Source organism: Fopius arisanus, unplaced genomic scaffold, assembly GCF_000806365.1.
Source record: "Fopius arisanus strain USDA-PBARC FA_bdor unplaced genomic scaffold, ASM80636v1 scaffold00242, whole genome shotgun sequence".
In the NCBI taxonomy this organism is placed as follows: domain Eukaryota; kingdom Metazoa; phylum Arthropoda; class Insecta; order Hymenoptera; family Braconidae; genus Fopius; species Fopius arisanus.
The window spans coordinates 12,260-34,909 of NW_011887981.1; the positions used below are offsets into that span (position 1 = coordinate 12,260).

Below are 22,650 nucleotides of genomic sequence, written 5' to 3' on the forward strand. Positions count from 1 at the left end.
ACGGTGGAAAGCAATTATTAATAAAACTCGTGATACTCAGCGAAAAGAGGCAGTGAAATTAATGCAGCTCAGTGGGGGTACGGTCCCGGAAAAGGGTAGTGGAATCACAGAACTTCATGCATTTTGCAAAATTACTACCTTCCGCGCAAGAGAGCCATCGTAGTCTATGAATTTTTAACATTCGGTAAAGGGGGCTTGCCTGTGTTCGATGGTCGTCAGAGGGTTAAAGAACGTCATGGTTCAGTTAAGCACACACTATTTATATTATATTACGAGCGTACGCAACATTACCAACCTATCCTCAACTTACAAGGGGCCATTGCAAGACGTGGATTCTGTGATCTGTGTAACAGAGCATTCACAGATGACATGGAACATCGTTGCCCACGGTGTAAAGCTGAGTCTATTTGCCAAAATCTACAGCGTGTAATTTGTAATACCTGCAATCGTTGGTTTTTCAATCAACACTGCCTCGAACAACATTTGAAGAAGGGATCAGCAAAATTGAAAGGTAAAAATTCAAGCATGACAGTCTGTGATTCCCTTAAAGTTTGTCAGTTGTGTTTCAAACTTATCCGTTTAGGGAAAAAAGGCAAAAAATACGAGTGTGGTATAGTGTTCTGTGAGTGTGTGGGTGTAATCGTGAAATAAACCATCACTGTTTTATGCTACCGTTGAAGACACGTAAGCAACAACGAGCAATTTTCATATTTTATGATTTTGAAACGCAACAGAATGTCCCCGTACGCGGTGATACCAATACAAAACTGCATATTCCCAATTTCTCCGTTGTACAAAAAGTATGCACACAGTGTTGTCATGACAATAATTTAGATAAAAATTGCTCTAGTTGCGGAAAACGCGAATATGTGTTTCAGAATAAACATACGGCCGTTGCCGGGTTAGTAAATTTGCATTCTCGAGATATCGCTCAATTGACAAAGTAATTTGCATTGCACACAACGCGCGCAGCTTTGATGCACAATTCGTTTTACGCTATTTAGTCAACACCAAAAGAACACGTCTCCCGAGTGTGGTTTAAAATGGTACAAAAATCATGAAAATGTAAGTTGGTAATGTAATTTTTTTGGATAGCTTGAATTAGTTTCACATCCCGTTGTCAGCGTTACCAAAATCATTTGGTTTTGATAATGATATAGCCAAGGGGTATTTTCCTCACTTTTTCAACGTACCTGAAAATATTGACTAGGTTGGCCCGTTACCAGATTTGCACTATTTTTCCCCCGGTACTATGTTCAAAAAAGACCGCGACAAATTATTGAAATGGCACAATCAAAAACTGAACGAGAATTACGTTTTTAATTTCAAACAAAAGCTGGAATTTTACTGTCAGATGGACGTCACCATTGTGAGACATGCATGCATTGTTTTTTCGTGAATTACTCCTCAAGAAGACAGGAGTTTGTCCGTTTACCCAATGTAGTACAATTGCATCGGTCTGTTCCAAAGTTTATAGAACTAATTTTATGCAGTCTGACAAGATCGGGATTTTGCCGTTGGACGGTGCGTACAGGTACGCAAGTGATGGTTGACGGCTATTGTGAGGATAAAAACCACCAAAAGAGTGTCTTCCAATTTTACGGTTGCTTCTGGCATGGGTGTACGTCATGTTATAAAATAGATAGACACAGAGAGCTATGCGTAGGGGACTCACCTGATACTCGGTATGAAAGTACAATGTTAACAGCTAATAAGATTCGCAATCTCGGCTACACTTTGATCGAAATGTGGGAATGTGCTTTCGATGAACAGTTGAACAATTCCGTGCATGATAGAAATTTCGTAAACAGTAACCTACTGGTTAAAAATGTAGAATTAAACCCTCGTGATGCATTCTTTGGCGGCCGTACAGAAAATTATGTCACGCTTTACGATACCGGAGACAACGAAAAGATCAAATATCTCGATGTTACATCTTTGTATCCGTTCGTGAATGAAACTGGCAAATACCCGATAGGACACCCCAAAGTTTACGTAGATGATGAGTGTGTAGCAATAACAGGCACTAATAACAATCTCGATAATGTGGAGGGCCTTGTGAAATGCAATATTATTGCACCAGTCAATTTATACCTCCCTGTGCTTCCATATCGTGCTCATGGGCGTTTCATGTTTCCGTTATGCCGCTCATGTTGTGAAGCATTGAATCAGGATACTTGTGATCATCGATCCGACGAAGATCGGGGATTTACAGGTACATGGGTTGTGGATGAATTGCGGAAGACCGTTGAAAAGGGTTATCGCGTAGTCAAAATATTTGAAATTTATCAATACGAGATCGATTAGTATAATCGTCAGAGTAATATAGATGGATTATTCAATAAATATGTGGATACGTTCTTAAAAGAAAAGCAGGAGGCCTCCGATTATCCTCAGGGGTGTTTAACCGATGAAGATAAAAATGCCTACATACACGAATATTTTGACAACGAAGGTATCTTGCTCGAGAAACACAAGATAGAACGTAACCCAGGGTATAGAGCTTTAGCAAAGATGATTCTCAATGCGTTCTGGGGAAAATTTGGACAACGAGAAAACTTACCACAAACGGAAATCGTTGTATCAAGAGAAAGACTGTTGGAAATAATCAATAGCCCTGAATTAGTAATTACAGGATTGCTCCCTGTGAATGAAAAAATGATGTATGTAAACTTTATATATGAAAATGAGTCACTTCTACCGACACCTACATCTAACGTTGTTATTGCGGCTTACACAACAGCGCAGGCCCGCCTCAAATTGTACAGCTATCTAGAAAGACTTCAAGAAAGAGTTCTATATTGTGATACAGATTCCATAATATTTGTATCAAAAGACGGCCAATGGGAACCCGAATGCGGTAAATTTCTCGGGGATTTAACGAATGAGTTGGAAAATTATGGTGAGGGTAGTTATATCAAGTCTTTCGTATCGGGCGGTCCCAAATTCTATGCTTCTCTAGTCGAAACAAGTAATAACGAGACAAAAGAAGTTTGTAAAGTTAAAGGTATTACATTAAATTTTAATAATAGCCACCATATTAATTATCAGGCAGTGAGAGAAATGGTGACGCGTGACACGGAGGGTCCAATAGTTTTGTCATACGACGCAATCAGACGTACAGAATTTCACCAGGTAGTAACAAAGAAAGAAGTAAAAATGACTTCTGTTTGTAGCACTAAAAGACAATGTAGAAATGTATACAGCACCGTACCCTACGGATATATCTCCAATGAATGACTAATCAACGATATGTGATAGTGCGTAAAAATATGAAACCGTATTGTCAGCGTTTTTACCCAATGCCCTACCAATTGTGTCCCCATTCTTTCATCACGTCTCAGTCTTGGTTATATTTGTCCCGGAGCAACACGTCGGTATGGATATTGTTGTGGATATACAAGGTTCTAAAGGACTACATAACCATTTCATCGCAAAGGAAATCGCAGTAGTTGCACTTGAAGGTGAATTTTCACTGCATTGGCTTCTAAAACCAGGTAAAAAATTGAAAATACCGTACAAATACAGAAAGGAGTATGAATGGGTAACCGCACATCATCACGGTATCGACTGGTGCATCAGGAGCATTCCATTCAACGGCTAGTTCAAAATCATCTACGCAGTGTAGTGGGCCGTGCAGACCGGATATTTGTACGGGGCTGTTGCCAAGCAGATTTCATCAGAAAACACACAGCAAAAGAAGCTGTAGATCTCACAGAAAAAGAAGACGATGGCCCACCGTTTCGTAAGATGGATAAACCGTCAATTGTGTGTGGTTACCATGCGGCATTGACTGGAAAAAAAAGTACCCACCACGTCTTTTGTGCGCTATCCCAGGCTCATCAGCTTCGTGATTGGATAAACAAAAATTCTTCTGAAGATGCGGGGTTGTTATGATAAAGAATAAAGAAATTTCTCACAGGAAAACCTTATGTACAGTATTTTCCCGTTATTTATTGTTCATTATCTATACTATAATGTATAAAACCTGATACCCACAGACCTTCACCATCAGTCACGATCATGGATACACGCTGGAAACATCCGTGGACATCTATAATAAGTGGACCCACCGGCTGTGGGAAAACCGTGTTTGTGAAAACATTTTTGCAATACCGCACTTCTATGGCCGACACAAAATTTTCACCAATTCTCCTATATTATGCGGAATGGCAGCCAACATATACACAATACCCAAACGCTAATTTAATAGAATTCCGTGAAAGATTACCACAAAGCCAAGCTGATAGTTCTGATTCACGTCTAAAGTTGATTATCATTGACGATTTGATGCGCGAATCATCGAATCATACCATTATCGACCTTTTCACCAAAGGTAGCCATCATAAAAATCTGAGCGTGATTTTCATAAGCCAGAATATATTTCATCAGGGTCGTGGGCAAAGAGATATTTCTGTTTGAGAGATATTTCTGTTGATACTGTTTGGGAGGCTGATTTAGTTGATCTTCGTGCTATATCCACATTCAATGACGGGTTCTCCTATATGCTAGTAGTCATCGATGTTCTCAGTAAATATGCGTGGGTACAGCCTTTGACAAATAAGAGCGTAAAGGTAGTAACCCAGGCATTCAGGCGGATACTTATGAACAATGGACAGCCGCGTACCCCGAGACTTCTTCAAACAGATCGCGGTAAAGAATTTGTAAATTCGGAATTTCAACAACTTCTAAACATGTATGATATTCAATATCGTGTAACACGAAATCCTGATATAAAAACAGCCATCGTTGAACGGTTTAACAGAACACTGAAGGAAAGATTATGGAGATATTTCACATATTCCCGTACCAAACGCTACGTCGATGTTCTTCAGCAAATTGTGAACGCCTACAATCAAACAAGAGATTCCGGGACTCGTTTCCACCCGTGTGAAGTTAATTGTAAAAATTCCCTGTTAGCAGCAGAAAATCTCTCCAAAAGGCACAGTACTTACTGTAAGTCTATTGAGACCGGAGAGCTTGCATACAACTGCGGTGACGAGGTGCGGATCAGTGCAGCAATAGCAGCATTCAAGAAAGGATACGAGTCGGGGTGGAGTGAAGAAGTTTTTAAAATCAAACTCGTCTCTCATTACCGTAATCCAGCAGTGTATATGTTACAAGACCTCAAGGGTGAGGATATTGATGGGATATCCTACGAAGAACAGTTATCCAGTATACAGACTCGTAAAGGAAAAGAATGAGTCACCTGGAGGACAATTTTTCGATTGTACTGCCTAGCAACAGCAGTATGCAGTATTACCCCGATAATAAAACTACCAGTTTCATCACATATTTACCGGAGGTTGTCAATTTACCTGGTAGATCGAGTGTAGCTCTCTCGGAAATTCATATACCTATGACTTTCTTGCATATACCTACAAATAACAACAATCACGTATCACTGGAGAGCAGAAATTATCTAACCCAAGACGAGCGACAAATTGTCACGCGGAAGACCAACGATCTTCTACAGGCCGGTGATAGTAGTGGTGATGATACCGTGAGGGGCGGAGAGGGGAATCTTCAACACGGTGTATACAATAGTATTACAGATTTGCTGGATAGTGTGAACGACATGCCATTCTTGAAAGACTATATCAAATTTGTTATCAATTGCGGAGGTTACGTCTCTGTAGAACGAACCTGTGGTACTTCTTGTACACATATCTTTCATATTCTGCACTTAGCACCTCTAGTGAAAAAAATTCTCGGTTTTGGATCTGAAGACAAAAGTGGGGTATTATGTCACCAAACACGTACGTACGACGGTCAGACACCAGCTTCATTATCACGAGGTCCTCCTCAAAGTATGTAGGTATACTCGGATATATGCGAAACCTATATAACCGGTGATGTACATTCACCATTGATGCGTATTGTACCATTGGACATTGATAATTATAAATACGGCGGTATGAAAATCAAAGTATTTTTACCAGCTCTTTATATACCGTTACTACGTACAAAATTTCAAACGATCGAGATAGATATAAGGGATGAATATGGAGCACCGATACCATTTGAACACGGAACGTTAACTGTGACGCTTCACTTCAAACGTATCGAATAAAGGCGATTATGAACACCTACATTTTCGACGAGTTACCACAATCTGGAGGGTGATACAGCACAGGTGCGCGCGGAGGTATAAGTCGTGTGTACATAGGTAATGCTAATCAAAAAGGGCATGGCATTGGTAGTTTCCTAGGTAGGTTGTTCAGACGAATACTACCCCTACTTAGACAAGGAGCATCAGCTGTTCGAAAAGAGGCTCTACGTTCAGGTGTGAATGTCATAGGTGATGTTCTTGAGCGTGATGTACCTTTGAAAGACTCTCTAAGAAGTCGCGTGCGGGAATCGGGTATCAATTTGAAGAGGAGGGCAGAGGAGAAACTTGATACGCTGATGACTGGCTCAGGATATAACACTGGGAATATGTTATCATACTCTGATTCTGCGGTTGGCCGTGCTCCGCGACAGTCCAAACTCCGCAAGTTAACATCTGGAGTGCACAGGAAGAAGAAACCACGGGTACCGAAGAAACGCAAGAGGAAAACTACAAAGAAACGTTTAAAAATTGCAAGGCAGAAGAAGAAATCAACCAAATTACGATCAGTTGCCGATATTTTCACCTAAAAACATGGCGTTTTTGCACACTCATTCGTGTGAGGGGGTGAAAAGTGAGTTGGGCTTATTTTCTTTACCCCCAACGCAGACAGCCATAGAATCCTCATACGATGTAAACTATAAACCAATAGCATCACTCGTGGATAATTCACCCATTGAGTTCGATATACCCGGACAAGGTGATGAATACATTGACTTAGCTCATACCCGCCTACTGTTACGTGTTTCGATACCAACCCTAATAACGGAGAAGAATCCTATACCGTCCGCTACTATCGGACGGGTCAATAATTTATTGCACTCATTATTCGATCAAGTAGATATTTCCTTCAATCAGAAAGCCGTAACACCTGCCAATAATGCATATGCTTACCGAGCTTATATAGAAACACTTCTAAATTACGGCACCGATGCGAAGAACTCACACCTGAGCAGTGTACTGTGGTCAGAGGATACCGCTGGTAAGATGGATGACGTTGATGAAGGTAATGAAGGTTTAGTTTCCCGTCGATCCTATTTGAGTAACGGAAAAACAATCGATCTCACCGGTCATTTACATTGTGATGTGTTCAATCAAGATCGAGCATTGATAAATGGTGTAAATATTCACATTCGGCTGGTTCGATCAAGAGACAGTTTTTGTATAATGGATAACACAAATAGTGCTTTTACTATCCAAATAACAGACGCATCATTGGTCATGCGGAGAATGAAGGTGAGTCCCGGATTATTACTATCTCACCAAAGAGCTTTATCAAAAACAACAGCCAAATATCCTGTGACAAGAGTTGAGGTGAAAAGTGTATCAATACCGTCAGGTGTTCGCGGTCATTCCATGGATAACTTTATAACAGGTCAGCTACCAAAACGTATCATCTTTGGGTTTGTCAAGAATCGCGCGTTTGTTGGTGATAAAAGGTTCAATCCCTTCAACTTTCAACATTTTACTCTGAATCATATATCCTTATATGTGGATGGACGTCAAATACCGTCGAAACCTCTACAGCCAGAGTTTACTGGGAAAAATTTATATGTGGAGTCGTACCATACCATCTTCTCAGGCACTGGTGTTCATTTTCTGAACGATGGTAATGGTGTTCATCGTGGAGATTACCCTTATGGGTATTGTCTCTTTGCCTTCGATTTAACACCAGGTTTGTCAGCCAATGACAACTCCCATTGGAATTCGGTACGGAACGGTAACATGCGCATCGAAGTGCGATTTGACGAAGCCTTAAGTGCAACAATCAACCCTGTAATTTATGCTGAGTCTGAAAGTGTCATAGAAATTGGCTCAGCGAGGCAAGTGACCCTGGATTATGCATAAACACCCTACTTAAACGCACGCGCAGAAATTTTTTGCAGTGTCAACAGTTTTCTGAAACAACGGATTTGAATCATCGCTCAACTGCACAGTTGTGCGCGAATATTCAAAGTAGAAAGTTGTGAGGAGAGTATAGCAATGGCCTGCCGTAATCCGAATTCGTCTGTAATTATTCATTACGGGGGCTTCGTCGGAATCCATGGTACCTTCGTACCGAAAGAATTGGCAGTGACCTCAACATCGTCCGATATCATAGGCCATTGGGTAATTTACCCTGAATACCAGTATTCGGCGATTCCCCCTAATATTCAGAGGATGAATAATCAGCTCACAATCACACGTCACGGTATCGACTGGTATGAAGGAGAAGCGTCATCTAAATATGTGTATGCAGCATTACGAGCCATCACGAAAGGAATGACATACGTATATACCTATGCCTGTCAGCAAACGAAATTCACTGCCGCCCTTCTTACCCGAGATGTTATCAATTTGAATGGTCACATCAAATCACCACTATTCGCTTGTACACCAGCACGTTCCATCATGTCTCATACATAGTACATTGAATCACAGAACATAGAGAGAGAATATAAAGATATGTGCTATGCGCCGAGTCCTTCAAATCAAAGCGTGGTTGACTTCGAACGAGGAGGGGTTAAAGAGTTTAAACAAAGAAGAATTGGGTGCTGCTGATGAACACGGTACAGATTCTAAAAGCCCTACAGTATATACCGAATCATACAGTCGGCGTGTATCCAGCGGACAAGATCCCGTCGGTGTGGACGAGACCGACTGCTATAGTAGCGAACACACATGACCACACCCAGCCAGGAGAACACTGGGTCGCCATGTACGTTGATCGAAATGGCAGATGATGGTACTTCGACAGCTTCGGACTACCTCCCATCGTGCCCCAGCACGTTGCAAGACTCCGAAAGAACTGTAAACTCTTCAAGTGCAGCATTCAGCAGCTCCAGCATCACGAGTCAAGCGTATGTGGACAATACTCTATACTTTTTCTGCATTGTATGTCTATGTTTGCTAGTCCTGAGAAGTTCTATTCATTATTCACTGATCGATTCATATCTAATGATCGTCTAGTGCGCGAATATCACAATGCGTTTATGAAGAAAAAACGTGCTAGTATCCCCGAGGGAAAGTTGTTTAGTGGCCGCGGTTATAATTGTACGTCGTGGAATCAAAAATGTAAGTAGTCCATAAGAAAAATATGTAATTCATGGGTCACTATTTTTTGGGAAAAATATATACAATTAATAAGTGAAATTCTGTGTTTTTATTTCCCCAGTGTGATAGCCACTATGACGCATCCACAGCATTCACAGTTAGTCCCACCCCACCGCTCACTTGTGTTGGAGTCGTGCTACTCTGACCAGTGCAGTGGTGGGGTTTGAGTAACTCTGGGCGGGGGGCGCCGTAGTGGTTCTTACACTATATTTGCCGTATTAATTTTTTTATCACGTATACTACGCGGGTTTGGGATGCATTTCCGTCAATAATAATCAATTATTTGCGCGAATTATAAGGCACTAATTGGCATTTGGAAAAAAAACCATACAAAGCCAATAAAATTGTCTCCCCAGTGAACTCTTAATTTTTTTTTACTGCATCTTTTACATTATTTTTTAATCAACAAAGATAGCACAAGAAAATATTTTCTCGCACCGATTCAATAGTCTCGTTTATCGAGAAAATTTCCGCCAAAAAATGTGACTTGAAAGGCTTTTCTATTAAATGACGCAAGTAAAATTTCAACTAGTTGGCTAAGCTATTTATTATGGATAAAATTTTAAAAAATAGGGGTCTCCCGGCCGTTGGGATAAATTGCGTTATAATTGCGTCTTCTGCCTCTTTCTTGCACATATTGTATTAGAGAGAGAGGTAGATAGACTAATGACGTTTTACGAGTAGAATTTATCCTCCGGAAGGGTAAAGCTTGTCGCGCATCTGCTGATTTTTTAATGCACACAATGAAAAAAAATTGAAATTTTCCTCATCGACTTATTTCTCTGCTTTTCCTTTACTCGAGTCTCTTTTCTCCTCTTTTCCTTTTCTTAAGCGTCACCCCCACTTCGGTTGATCTTCCTTCCTTATATATATTGTACAACTTTCGTTAGTGACTGTTGAAACATGATTTTTATATTTGCTAGACTCGCGGTTGCAATCGTTTTCATGTCCCCAGCATTTTCTCTTCTCATTTTCGTCTGGTGGCATGGACATATACGCGAATGTTACCCGATCGCGTTTCGAATTTAGGCCATGAATTCGATTGGTGTTAGTGTTTTTATGGTTTTCAATTATAGTTTCTAGTCCGTCGTGTTCAAAAAAATGTCCGCGGTTAAATGGCCAGATTGTTCTGAGTCTGAATTCCCGATTAATTAAGCGTAAGACTCTGTACCACACGTTTGTTGAGGAAAATGTTTTTTTTTTAATAAGGCACAGACATCTGGTAAAATTCCAGCTCGATGAAATAGCGCGACAGCTGATGAGTCGTCTTGAATGAAACTTTTTATAGCTATCAGTTGTTCCGTTGGTACCTCTTTTCGTTCCCGTATTCGCGATAGAAATTTTTAATCGTTTAGTAACCATTCTAACCCTAGCGTCACTTGTTAGGCTTTAATTTTGGAAGTAGTGCCGGTGCTTGAGATTGGAGTAACTCGCGATGCTTCCATTAAAGTCTGATCCTCGATACTGTCGGAGGTTGGGATAAAGTGTGACGCGGGCGTTGATGCTCCTAATTTATCACTAAATTCTTCATTTTCATTATCGGAGGTTGGGAAATGCTGTCCGCTAACATTTTCCTCTTCCATTGTAGGGAGTTTATTAGTTTTTTTCCACTTTTCTTGTGATTTTTTCTTTTTTCTACCTTGTATTAAAAAAGTATTGGAATTTTTTCGTTCATATCTCCTTTTTCTCCCCTACGGTTTCAACCATTTTACCGTTTTATAGTAATGAGGTCCCTGTTCGGGAGCCAAAATATATTCTGTAGTGAACACTGGGTCACTAAGTAGTTCGAAATATCTAGTAAAAGGTCAACCCTTCAGATAGGTTGACCGTAACTAGTCACGACAGGCAGTATCCGGCGCAGAAAGGATCTTATAAATCTCACTTAGTGGGGCCTAAGTACTGAAGTACAAAATGGATATAATATGAGGAATTACCACATAAAGAGAAAGATACCCTTCGGTTTCCCGTTAAAGAGTATTTAAATTTATTACACTTCAGTTGAGATACAGAATAGAAAAAAGTCCAAGTTATAAACCAGGAGTAGAGAGGGAAAAGGTGTGGGAGAGAATAGTATAAATGTTGTTGGTGTATTTTTTTACTTACGGTTGTAGAAATAAACGGCAGCAGGGAAGGAGTAATCTCTTAGTGTTTCTTCTTTACAGCGGATTTCACGGAAGTCCAGAAGTATGTTAGATCCTCTAGTACTGATGGAGTTGGAAACTGCTCGAACACACTTCTTTGGCGCTGGTGATGATGATGGTGTGACTCCGATGGCGTTGGTGGTGCTGATAGGCATGAGTTGTCCACTCAGGTAGAACTTGGTTGCCCGCTAACTTTATATTGCTTGGGTTAGAAAGATCCCGGAGCTGGGCACTCAGGGTAAACTCAGGTGCACGTTACGTAATTCACCAGGTCGGTGAATGGCCAGCTTGAAGAAATATCCTCCCCTGAACGCTCGGGATGAACTCAGTTGTCTACTGAGAGATTTAGCGGGTCCATGCTGGCTTGACGAGAAGATTCCCTGAGTTATTCACTCAGGATGAGCTCAGTTGTACGCTAAGCGATTTACCAGGTCGGTGCTGGCTTGCAGGAATGCAGTCGATCTGAGGCAGTGCAGAAAATCGAGTTGTTTACTCGGCCTTGTAGTGATGAGAGTGGGTGACGCTGCAAAGCTGCTTCGCAACAGACGGATCTTCAAACCCTTCAGACGAAGGGTCAGCTTTAATAATGAGCTGGGCCCCTCGTCGAAAATCAAGAATTTGTAACGGGACTGGCTGGCTTGCCTCCCTTGAAGTAAACCCGTCGATCTGAGGTAGTGAAGACAATCGAGTTGTCCACTCGATCTACTAGCGGTGAGAGTGGGCGATGCTGCAGAGCTGCTGAGCAGGGCCCCTCGTTAATAACCAAGAGTCGAAATTTTACTTTGGATTCGCTGCTTGTGATTAAAGTTGCTCACTCGATCTGGGGTTGCAAGGAGAGTCTAGTTGTATGCTCAGACTGCTTCCAGTGTTGACATAAGAGGGTGGTCCTGGTAACCCCCTGTAACCAATAGGGGGAGGCAGTCGGGGCAGATGTCCCCCCCTATTGGTCTGCCTTTTCTTTATTCGATATCGGTAAACCCGTGGTTGAGGTGGTCCATCTCTAAATTGCCGACATTGTCAATTCTTTGGGGCAGCTCCCATCTGCGGTTACCATTGGAGGGTTGTTTAAGTTATTGGCCCCCAGTAACTTCGACGTCCGCAACATATTCCTGAACATTCCATTGCAGATTTTCATATTAGATGTGGGATTTACTAATTTTGCCATGTCAAAACGAATAACTAACTTTTTTTATTCATAACATGAGGAAATGCATGTTTACATCATTTCTCTGGGGGAGCGTACCTTCTAACTTGTAATTTCGGTGGCAGGATAACATCTGGGACTAGAAATTTGTAGAAAATAATTAGAAATGTGTAATACAAAAGCATGAATATATTCTTAATTAATTGTCTACGCTTGGCCAACATTATGGACTGTTGTTCATTGGAAATCGAGAGAACGATATGATAGGGCACCATACCATATATCTGATACTCTAGAAAATGAATAAAATAAAAAATGAGCAATTCAATTTTTTCTTCTGAATGGAAGCATTGCAATCGTCCGATTTTTCTATTCTATAATTTGCTTTGAAAACATCGTCGAAGGGTCTGAAACGTAAAAATGCCAAATTTGAGGGCCATGTGTGTATATGCAGATGGTCAACTGAGGGTCAATTTTTACAACCAAAAAAGAATAGCCCGGTAAATTAATTCCCAAAAATCTGAATTGGTCCGTCCATCGGTGACCCTTAATACAGACTTGATATGTGTTAGATTTCAGACCGATCGGGCTCATTCGTAACTGCTAAGGCTTTCCCCATTGAATTGTCCTTTGAATTCATATCAGAGTTATATTTATTTTCCCAACAACAACTATTTATGCACGAATTATTTGCTTTATTTGGTAAAATTATCGTTTCACCTCAGAATTTTGGACAATTTTTCTTTTTTATTCATTGAATTGCTGCAAATAAGGTCTGGACACAAAATAATTGTCGCACACGCGGTTCATCCATCCTCTCTCCACTCACGCTCACCTTAGATGACCAAGGGGTCATCAGTTTTGACACCTGAGGCGCCACTTCCTGGGCAGCTCATTTTTATCCGATATAGATAAATATAATTAGGTCATGTGACCGCCAAAACTGTATCACCTGCCACATTGTGGTCGATGGTTCGCTCTCATTTGAATATTCCCGTGAAACAGTGTATACGCGTTTTCTCAGAACGGCTCACCACATTTTTCTACGGAATATTATTCCCGTTTAGTTTTCGGAACCGCTCGATTCAATCTCTTGTGATCCGCTGATTCACTGTAACTCAATTGTGAACAGCTCAGCAAAATAATTAGTTAATTAATAAGGTGAGTTTTGCTCACATTATCAAAACCCGCGTGCAGTGATTTTTTGGCCTTCTCGACACCTACCGAAAATCATTCCATATCTCCTCCATCCGCTCAATATTCCCACAGAATCAGGCATCTGATACAACAGTGACTCTTCATGAAAGCATAAAAAAAAATCTTTAGCCTGATATTGCTACCTATTTAGAGCGAAAAATTGATATTTATATTTCCAATTTATGGAAAATTGAAAATTCCCGGTCGATCACACGATTGTCCTGTGCCGGTATCAGTGGAGCCGGGCTCAAGTAGACTGAAAATTTAGAGCAGGTAGTCTCGTTAATTAGGATAAGGCCCCTCCCAGTTCTCACAAACCAACCTCGGGAGCCGCGTAAGCCCGATGAGTCCAGGTTGCCGGGCTCTGGTCTACGTAGACTAGTGATATAGTCTCCCACAGCCTCATCCACTTCATTGATAGCACAGAGTGATTCTATTGAGAAATTTATACGGGTCTTTCTGTCGAGTTCCCGAAAAACTAATTCCATCCCTTTTAAAAATGTTACTGACTTTTGTCAGATCCCTGGTCTGCAGGTCGTTATGGTTATCTTCTCGAAATCGGGCCCTGTACGTATTCTGAAGGCGCGTCTGGGGCAACCCGATGGGGTAAGCAGGGTACATGGTAGTGGGACTTGGCGGCGGAGGTGGTGGATTTTCAGGGTAGTGGGATTGTGAAAAAACTTGCTGAGGGACGATGGGGGTGCGTTTATGTGGTTTGAAAGGGGGTTAATTTTTGGCTAGGGAACAGGCGAGGGTGCTCTATCTGACAGGTGGACTGGGCATTGGGGAGGGAAGAGTGATTACGGCGGTGATATTGCGTTGTGTCTGAAGAACTGATTGGGACTAGCTGTGAGTTAGGGGTGAATGGATTGGCTGGATAACAATTGCGATGGGGACAATGTCTTTGTGGGACAGGGGTTGATTTTGAATGTTGCGGTAAAGAGGTTGCGGCAGGGGCGAGAGGGCGGGATTGGAGGTAAGATTATTAGTGGGGGGTTGTTGGAAAGTAACTGTATGGAGAGGGGGTTGTTCTACCGATTGGAATGCGAAAAGTGATCAAAACTAATGGGATATTGATACGCCCCATGAGTCTGTCCTGAACGTAAGTTGCCAGAAGGGCGGAATTAAAATGAGCCATTAACTCCGAAATAACCCTAAACCCGCCAGTTATAAAAGGCATCCCCGTGGAAACGATATCATGGTTCCAAGCAGCCGCAGGGTCTACAAAGATCTACCGCACCTCATATCGAACGAATCTATCCTTCAAAATATCATAATTTTATAGGATTAACTATGGGGGCAGCGGCCCTGATGTTCATAGTTGTTGTGGTGGTGGTGGTTGTAAGGACGGTGGATTCAACGGGGCAGGACGGGGTAGGGTCGGACGTACTAAGATTGGGGTAGATTGAACTTTATTATGTTTTTTTCATTTACATTTTCTTTTCCCTACCACCATATTTTTTTGTTCATGGTTTGATAGGCACCCATTCGTCTTAGCCTTTGGCCTCTCCTATTGTCCTCTCATTATTTTTTGTGGTGTCCTAGGCCGACATTCCTTACTGCACCCATTTGGCTTTTACTGATGGTAACCATGGAAAACCTCAGTAGTGCAGCCAATCGGTAATGCAGGGATTCTGCTGTGCTCATCACCCTGACTCGGCGAACACCGCAACTCTCTACACCCGTGCCTAATGCCAGAGGTCTTCACGCCGAGAGGTGTGACTAAGCGGGCACCCATCCAAGTACTAACCTAACTGAGCGTTGCTTAGCCTGGATGACAGCCGGAGTTACACATACCCGCGTGGCCACTGCCGCCGCTCCATTGAACTTTTTTAATTCTCTACTGTTATTACTATTTTACTCCGCGGAGCCATCTCGAAAGAAAGAGGGATATATATCGTCGCGGTAGACTTAATAATCTGTAAAGTACGCTGGGCAGCACAATTTATTAAACACAAAAGAAATTCGATCCGAACCAGGAAAAAACCGGGTTCGAGAAAACCGGATTCGGCTTAAGGAACCACCTTATCTTAACAAATTTGCGCAATAAAACATTTAATGAAATTGTCAATGTTATTTTATCGACAACAAAATTACCAATGGCAATATAAAATGTTCGGAAAAGGAAAAGGAAAGGAAAAAATGAGAAAAACAAACCATTAATGCGGGGGGGGGGGGGGGGGCGATTGGCGAGTATAGGGCCCCGTGGGAATTTTAGAAAATAAAATTTCTGTAAATTTTCAAGTGCGTAGAGAAAAGAAATAAGTTCTGGAATCTGATAAATTTAATCCGCATTTAATCTACGATAATCGGGGTTCATCGGGGGCACTCGTCTTTGGGTGTGTTTGTTCTTTTAATTGTTTCCGTCAGAACCACGACGCGCGAACGGGCGAGGGGGGTGTAATCACTTGGGAGTGGGAGTTCAAAGGTGACAGAATTTATAACCTAGTTCATCTGTGTTACTCCAGCCTTAGCTAAATTTAATTCGCCGTGACCTAATTAGAAGCAAATTGCAAAAAATATATATATAAAAAATTGCCTTGTCACAAAGTTTGGCGAGTGTTGCAGTTAGTTAGTTTCTAGGATACCCACTATCATGTTTGATGATACTCTACAAAAAAAACTCGGTGGTCTGATTAGGTTTGATAAAGGTGAGGCGAATCGCTGCAAAATTATCAAACAGTCACATTTCAATGAATATATCACAAAAAACACGTAACTCAGATTTTTCATACTTTGATGTTTGATTATTTTGTTCTTTTTGTTTTTTCTACGTTCATTGTATGGAAGGTTATTCTTCATCCTTATGTTTCTTCTATTCACTGTTTAAAAATTGAAAGATTCTTAAGACCAAAACGGTTACAAATACCCCACCAATCATTACAGAGAACATTACATATACAAATCCTAACCTTCTTTTTAAATATTTGACAGGATTTTGGAGGTAAATGGCAAATTAGTGGCCAGTTGTTCTAGAAGTAACTTGGCCAGGCTTCTAGCAGTGGACCCAGACGCTGCACAGATTGTCGTATTACGAAAGAGTGAATCTTTGGAAATACTGAGATCATTACGAACTGAAAATTTGCGATTGACGCACAGAATTAGTTATCTGGAGGAACAAGTACGAGATCTTTTAACGCCACTCAAAACACGAATAACGCTCGATCCCCCACTACCTAGAAAGGATAATTTGCAAGTTTATCGGAAGGGTCCTGCAGTAACTCTTGTTGAGAATTTGTCAGCTATAAGTGGATACACTTCTGAAGACTTGTGGCAAAGTTCGAAGATTTCTAAGAACTTCTGTAGTGATAACTCACGGAGTTTCCACTCTAAGGAGCTCGATTCAATAATGGACAGTTTGCATTATAAGTCACGGCGTCGGGATAAAGACCGCGAATTGACAAGATCAATGGCCAGTTTGGACTGGAAGTCACAAACTGCAATCCCATCACAGCGGAGACTGTCTAATTGTAATTTCACTTCTGATTTAAATGTATGTCGAACGACTATGCACCAGCTATCGTCGCTAGACTTCGATTCCGAACCTACTTATTGCCGTATGAAGGTAAGAAATGTCTCCGATTGGCATTATAATTCCACATTTCTTGTTAAAGTCGATAAATAGATTAAAATATCGTAAACATTTCGACCAGTTAACGTCACTAATTTGGCAAAAGTTCTTCAGTTCCTAGGTAAGCTTCCTTTAAATTATCGATTATTTTTTTCAGATATTTGGACCCCACTCATGTTATTAGTCTATCTTAAAAAGGAATTTTATGTCGAATAAATTTATGTCCTAGCCATACCTCACCTCGTACTTGCATTGCCCTATGGAGGTGAGTGGGTCAGGGAGGTTTTTTTCACTTACTTCCCTAGGGCAATAAAAATACTCGGTTATCCGGACCTCATGACATAGAGTAACCTATGCCACATGGTCTGCAATGGTATATTGTGTCATAACACCTCTAAGCGGAGGGTTGAAAAATGATAGTGAGTTAACAGCATGAAGCGTCGATAACCTTACCGACTGCCGAATGTTGCGAAGTCAGACAAATCACAAACTGGCGCTACATGCCGCATGTCACATACAATTCTTTTTCACCTAAACGCTCAAGGGGGTAGGGAGGAAGAACATTAGATCTGAGGTAATCCGATATCACATTTGTAATTCTCGTCCACCGTGAGAAACCCCGGATTCTTCTCGGCTTTTGCAGGCCGGAGGTCGCCATCACCCGCGAACCTAATCTATCCCATCCCTGTTAAACGTATTTCAGCCATTCCAGCAAGTGAGCAACCTTACAACCGCTCTAATCGACAGCTCATGCTCCACTGTCCCAAATCTCCTAGGTTCTTTACCTCTTAGTCGTGATATCTCAGCGGCAGCACGGTCATTCTGTTACCCGTGCCGTTGTTCGGTCGTTATGACCTGCTGGGCAAGTTTCCAAGTGCCAGCCTACAGGAGTCGCGATTTCCACCTAAACCACTATGCCTTTGGCTCCTCATCGGGGAAAAGTCAAACATGCCATCTATTGAAGGCCTTTTTGGTCACCGTCAGATGGCCTTGCTTCCTATGCTGCCATACAACAGGGTTATTTTTTTAAAGAGGGATTTCAATCCGTTGTAGCGGACACTGGGTCACTAGGTAAATCGAAATATGGAATAAGAGGTGAACTTCAGGTGAGTTGACCGTAACTAGTCACGACAGATAGTGTCCGGAGGAGAAACGATCTTATAATTCTCACTTAGTGGAGCCTGTTGCGTAGGGCTAAGTACTGAAGTACACACTGGTTATAATATGAGAAATTACGACACAAAGAGAAAGATACCCTCAAGTTTCCCTTTTTAAAATTTATTACAATTCACTTGAGGTGCAGAATAGTAAAAGTCCAAGATAAAGAAAAGGGGTAATCATGGGCAGGTCCCCTCGTCGAAATTCAAGAGTTTGTAACGGGATTGTCTGGTTAGCATCCCTTGAAGTAAATCCATCGATCTGACGTAGTGAAGAAAATCGACTTGTCCACTTGATCTAGTAACGATAAGAGTAAGCGATGCTGCAGAGCTGCTTCACAACAGACGGACATCGAAGGGTCGGCTTTAATAATGAGCAGGGCCCCTCGGTAATAACGAAGAGTCGAAATTTTACACTGGAATCGTTGGTTGTCATTAAAATTGCGCACTCGATCTACGGTTGCAAGGAAAGTCGAGTTTAGGCCAAGAAAATAGGCCTTCAAATGCGAATTTTGCGGTAAATACTTGAATTTTGGATACAAGTTACTTTGAAAGATGGAAAAACGAATTGTGAAAGATTTTTTTTAATTCGCCCCCGAGAAAGGGTGAAAAAACTCAATAAAGTGTTTCTTTATGTATTTTGGAAAAACGATAAGGACTAGGAAAAAACAGTTTTCATAGAAGTGGTAAAGCATCCAATATTACATAAAAGAGTGATTTTTTTAGTTTTTCTCTTAAAATCAAAATTAATCGAGGTAGGGTTGCTAGAAGCCAGGGGATTCTAAAAATTCTAATATTTATATCAAATACATGTAATTTCTGTAAAATAAATAGAGAGCAAGTATAGACGCTGTGGTTTCTGAGAATAGAAAAACATCACTTAAATAATCATTTTTTTCAAATTTACGGCGATGATTCACCTATAATCACAGTTAAACAAATCACAGAATTCACAATTTTAACTAATTTTATCAAAAGTCGAAAGATTTGTTCAAAATTTACTGCAAACGGAGAATAAAGGAGACACACAGAGGCCCATTGAGACTGACTGGCGCATACGCGTAAAGTACGTCACTCCGTAGTAAATGCAAAGGCGCCGCCTCTAAAAATATTTCTCCAGGTAAATTTTCTTCTACCTGCTCGGAACGGATAGGTAAAAAAAAATCAAACGCACATTGGAAATTCATGAAATAATGAAATCCTTAGTTGAAAAAACAATGAATTTTGTCAAAGACAGCCAATTTAATTTTAAAATTGAAATGTCAAATTATAATCACTTTGTTATAAACAATAAGAAAAAAAAAATCTCTAGAATTGAAGTTTCTAATTTTCTGAGTAAGTTGAAAAAAAAAATTGAATATCTCAATTTTTCAGCAACTTATGATATTTTAAAGTTGTGACCTTAGCCGGTGAAAAATCTATTAATGCCCGGCGATGGCATGATGTTAATGGATAATATTAATGGAGGACCTGAAATAGTAAGGGGGAGAGGAGCTTGTGAACGATTGCTCGTGGTGATTGATAATTTAACACTCTATATTCTAATACTTTTCTACACAAAATTCATACAAAACAATTCAGCCCATTTGACTAATTACAGGCGTCCAAAGAAATAATATTACCAGAGGCTCACCGTTGGGGGGAAAATATTACACGGGGTTCAATCACTGGTGTTGGGGTGGGAAAGGAAATCAAGGGTACTCATGGTGATGGCAGCTTTCTCAATCCTCTCAGCAAAAATCCTCAACGAAAAACTCCTCCAAGAATGTTCCACACAGTGATCCCGTTCGTTGTTTTCATTCCCGGGTCTGGCCAATTCCTCCACTTCACTTCACGTACAACTCTCCCACAAATTCTCCTTAACCAATATTTCCTCCGATACTTTTCCCTACAATAATCTCTACAGAGGGACAGCCGTATGGCGAGTGATGGCTTCCTTGTGGTCATTGCTTAATTAATCAATTGATTGATTGATTTCGATGATTGACAGGTAAAAAAATCTATTGTTTACCTGGTGAATGGGTGTAGTCTAGGGTGGGGGGAGTGAGTGATTTACTGGAAGGGTTAATTAATCGTGTGGCGGTGAACAACAGGTGGGTGGTGGTGGTGGAATGGCGGTTGAATCGGCGGATGGGTGTTTTTAATTCGCGCTTTTAATTCGCGGTCTCATTAATGAACCATTGGATCATCAATTAATTGATGGTTTGATTAGTTCGTTGATTGACAGGTGAGAATCAGTTGTTTACCTGAAGACTCGGTGGGTGGGAGTTTGACATTTAACCCCCCCCCCCCTCCCCACCGCCAAAAAGCATGTCGGGGCCTCCATGGGCCAGCTAACCCCACTTGAGACTTCAAACATGCCGCTTTCAATGATATTAACCACATGACTCGTGGGAATTGAAATTATCCAGACTATTTTTAGCTCAAACATGTTAGAACTCCTATGTTCATAAGATATATGACGTTATCTTTATTATCCTTACTAATACTGATCCCCCGGCTAATCATTATAAATAATAACATATACGTATTATGGTTATGATCAGTTATAAGAGATAGAGTGGGCATTGCGTGTATATAATCCCCGAAAATTTGATCATCATCATCAGTTAATCAACCGTTCTCAGTGAATAACTATAAGTGTAGAAAAGTTTGATGATGCTTCCAAGCTGTATCCTGAGAAGTAAAAAACTAAAAAGTTACGTCATCGTTCTTTATTCGCGACTTGATTAAGGAGAAAACATCATGCATTTTGTCAAGATCAACGCTGTGGGAGAATTGAAAGATCTTCCCCTGGTGAAGCTCTCGGACCTGAATCCCAACTCTTTCTATAAAATCACAGCGGCTCGTAAGATGAGCACAAAATATGGAGAGAGTGTTATTGTCCATCTATCAAACACTCAGACCGTTTTCGTTAATAAAAGGTTAGCTGAATTCTTCGCAAAAAATGACGAAGTGTTCGAGAATTTCCAAAAATATATTGCCAAGGGGTCACCAGCATTGCAATATTTGGGTGGAAAATATAACAATATACGCTTTCATCATGATCCAAAGTTGAAGTTTGAGGATCAACTGAATTCGATGTAATCAACGCTAGCGCAGAGATCCAAGACCTGCCCGTTATCAAGTTGTTTCAACTGCAGGACAATTTCTTATACACTATCACGGCAGCTTTCAAGGCTGAGACAAAATGGGGTGCGGCAACTATTTTGCATCTGTCAAACATTCCTTCCATTTTCATGAATAATCGAGTGACCAAGTTCTTCGACGATTATCCAAAAAAGTTTGAAAATTTTTGCAAACATATCGAAAAGGGCTGTCCGACTTCCCTGTATACTGAGGATGGATCCAGTGGCCATGTTCAGCCTGATCCCAACATTATCGATGAACATGATCGAGCTCTTTTCAATGAAAGAAACGAAAAAATGAAACAACTTCTACTCGCCAAATTGTCTGAACTAGTAGTCACCCATTGATATACCATAACTTCAGCTTGGAAAATCAAGACGAGACATGGAATAAATGTGATATGCCATTTGGATGATAGTGATGCAATTTTCTTGCCAGGGCGACTGTCCAAGTTTTTTATTCAAAACCCTAAGCACTTTGAAGACCTGCAGAATCAAATAAAAAAAAGTTCACCAAAGTTAGAGTATCTGGGAGGCGAGTAGAACAATATTCATTTTCATGAAGACTAAGGATTTGGAGAGAAGAAAATGAAAATAATTTATTTAATAATTAATAAACAATGTTTATTTAAAAAATACTAGACCATCAACTTTCATACATGAATATACAAGCAAAATAAAGTAATTTGAATAAAATTTAGTGACTTGGCCTATCAATATTATTATCATTATTATTATTATTATTATTATAAAATAGATGATAAAAATTCGAATATAACGAATTTTCACAATGATTTTACACCCAATCAAAACACACACACACACACACACACACACACACACACACACACACACACGCGCGCGCGCGCGCACACACGCACAATACTACACTTTATAAATCATTCGACCATAGCCAGCATGGTCACGAATCATCTCTGCACGGTGGTCGGGACGGAGGAACCAATACCCTGTAATGTCCAAATTATTTTTACACCACTAAAATTAAAAAGTCATGTCAATGAACCGCCGCCACAACAATTGGGCAATCCACCAAAACCCGCCACTGACCTCAGAGGAATGCGCAACGCTGCATTCCACAAAGGCCATCGC

At 40.8% G+C, this 22,650-nt stretch overlaps 1 protein-coding gene across 1 annotated transcript in view; it reads left to right on the top strand.

The window, feature by feature from the left end:
• The first annotated feature begins 15,275 nt into the window (after positions 1-15,275).
• Positions 15,276-22,650, top strand: part of LOC105272698 (uncharacterized) — a 61,876-nt gene continuing 54,501 nt past the window's right edge. The window contains exons 1-2 of the mRNA XM_011314912.1: positions 15,276-15,304; positions 16,619-17,249. Of these exons, the coding sequence (XP_011313214.1) occupies positions 15,276-15,304; positions 16,619-17,249 (660 nt within the window). The remainder of the gene's footprint in view (positions 15,305-16,618; positions 17,250-22,650) is intronic.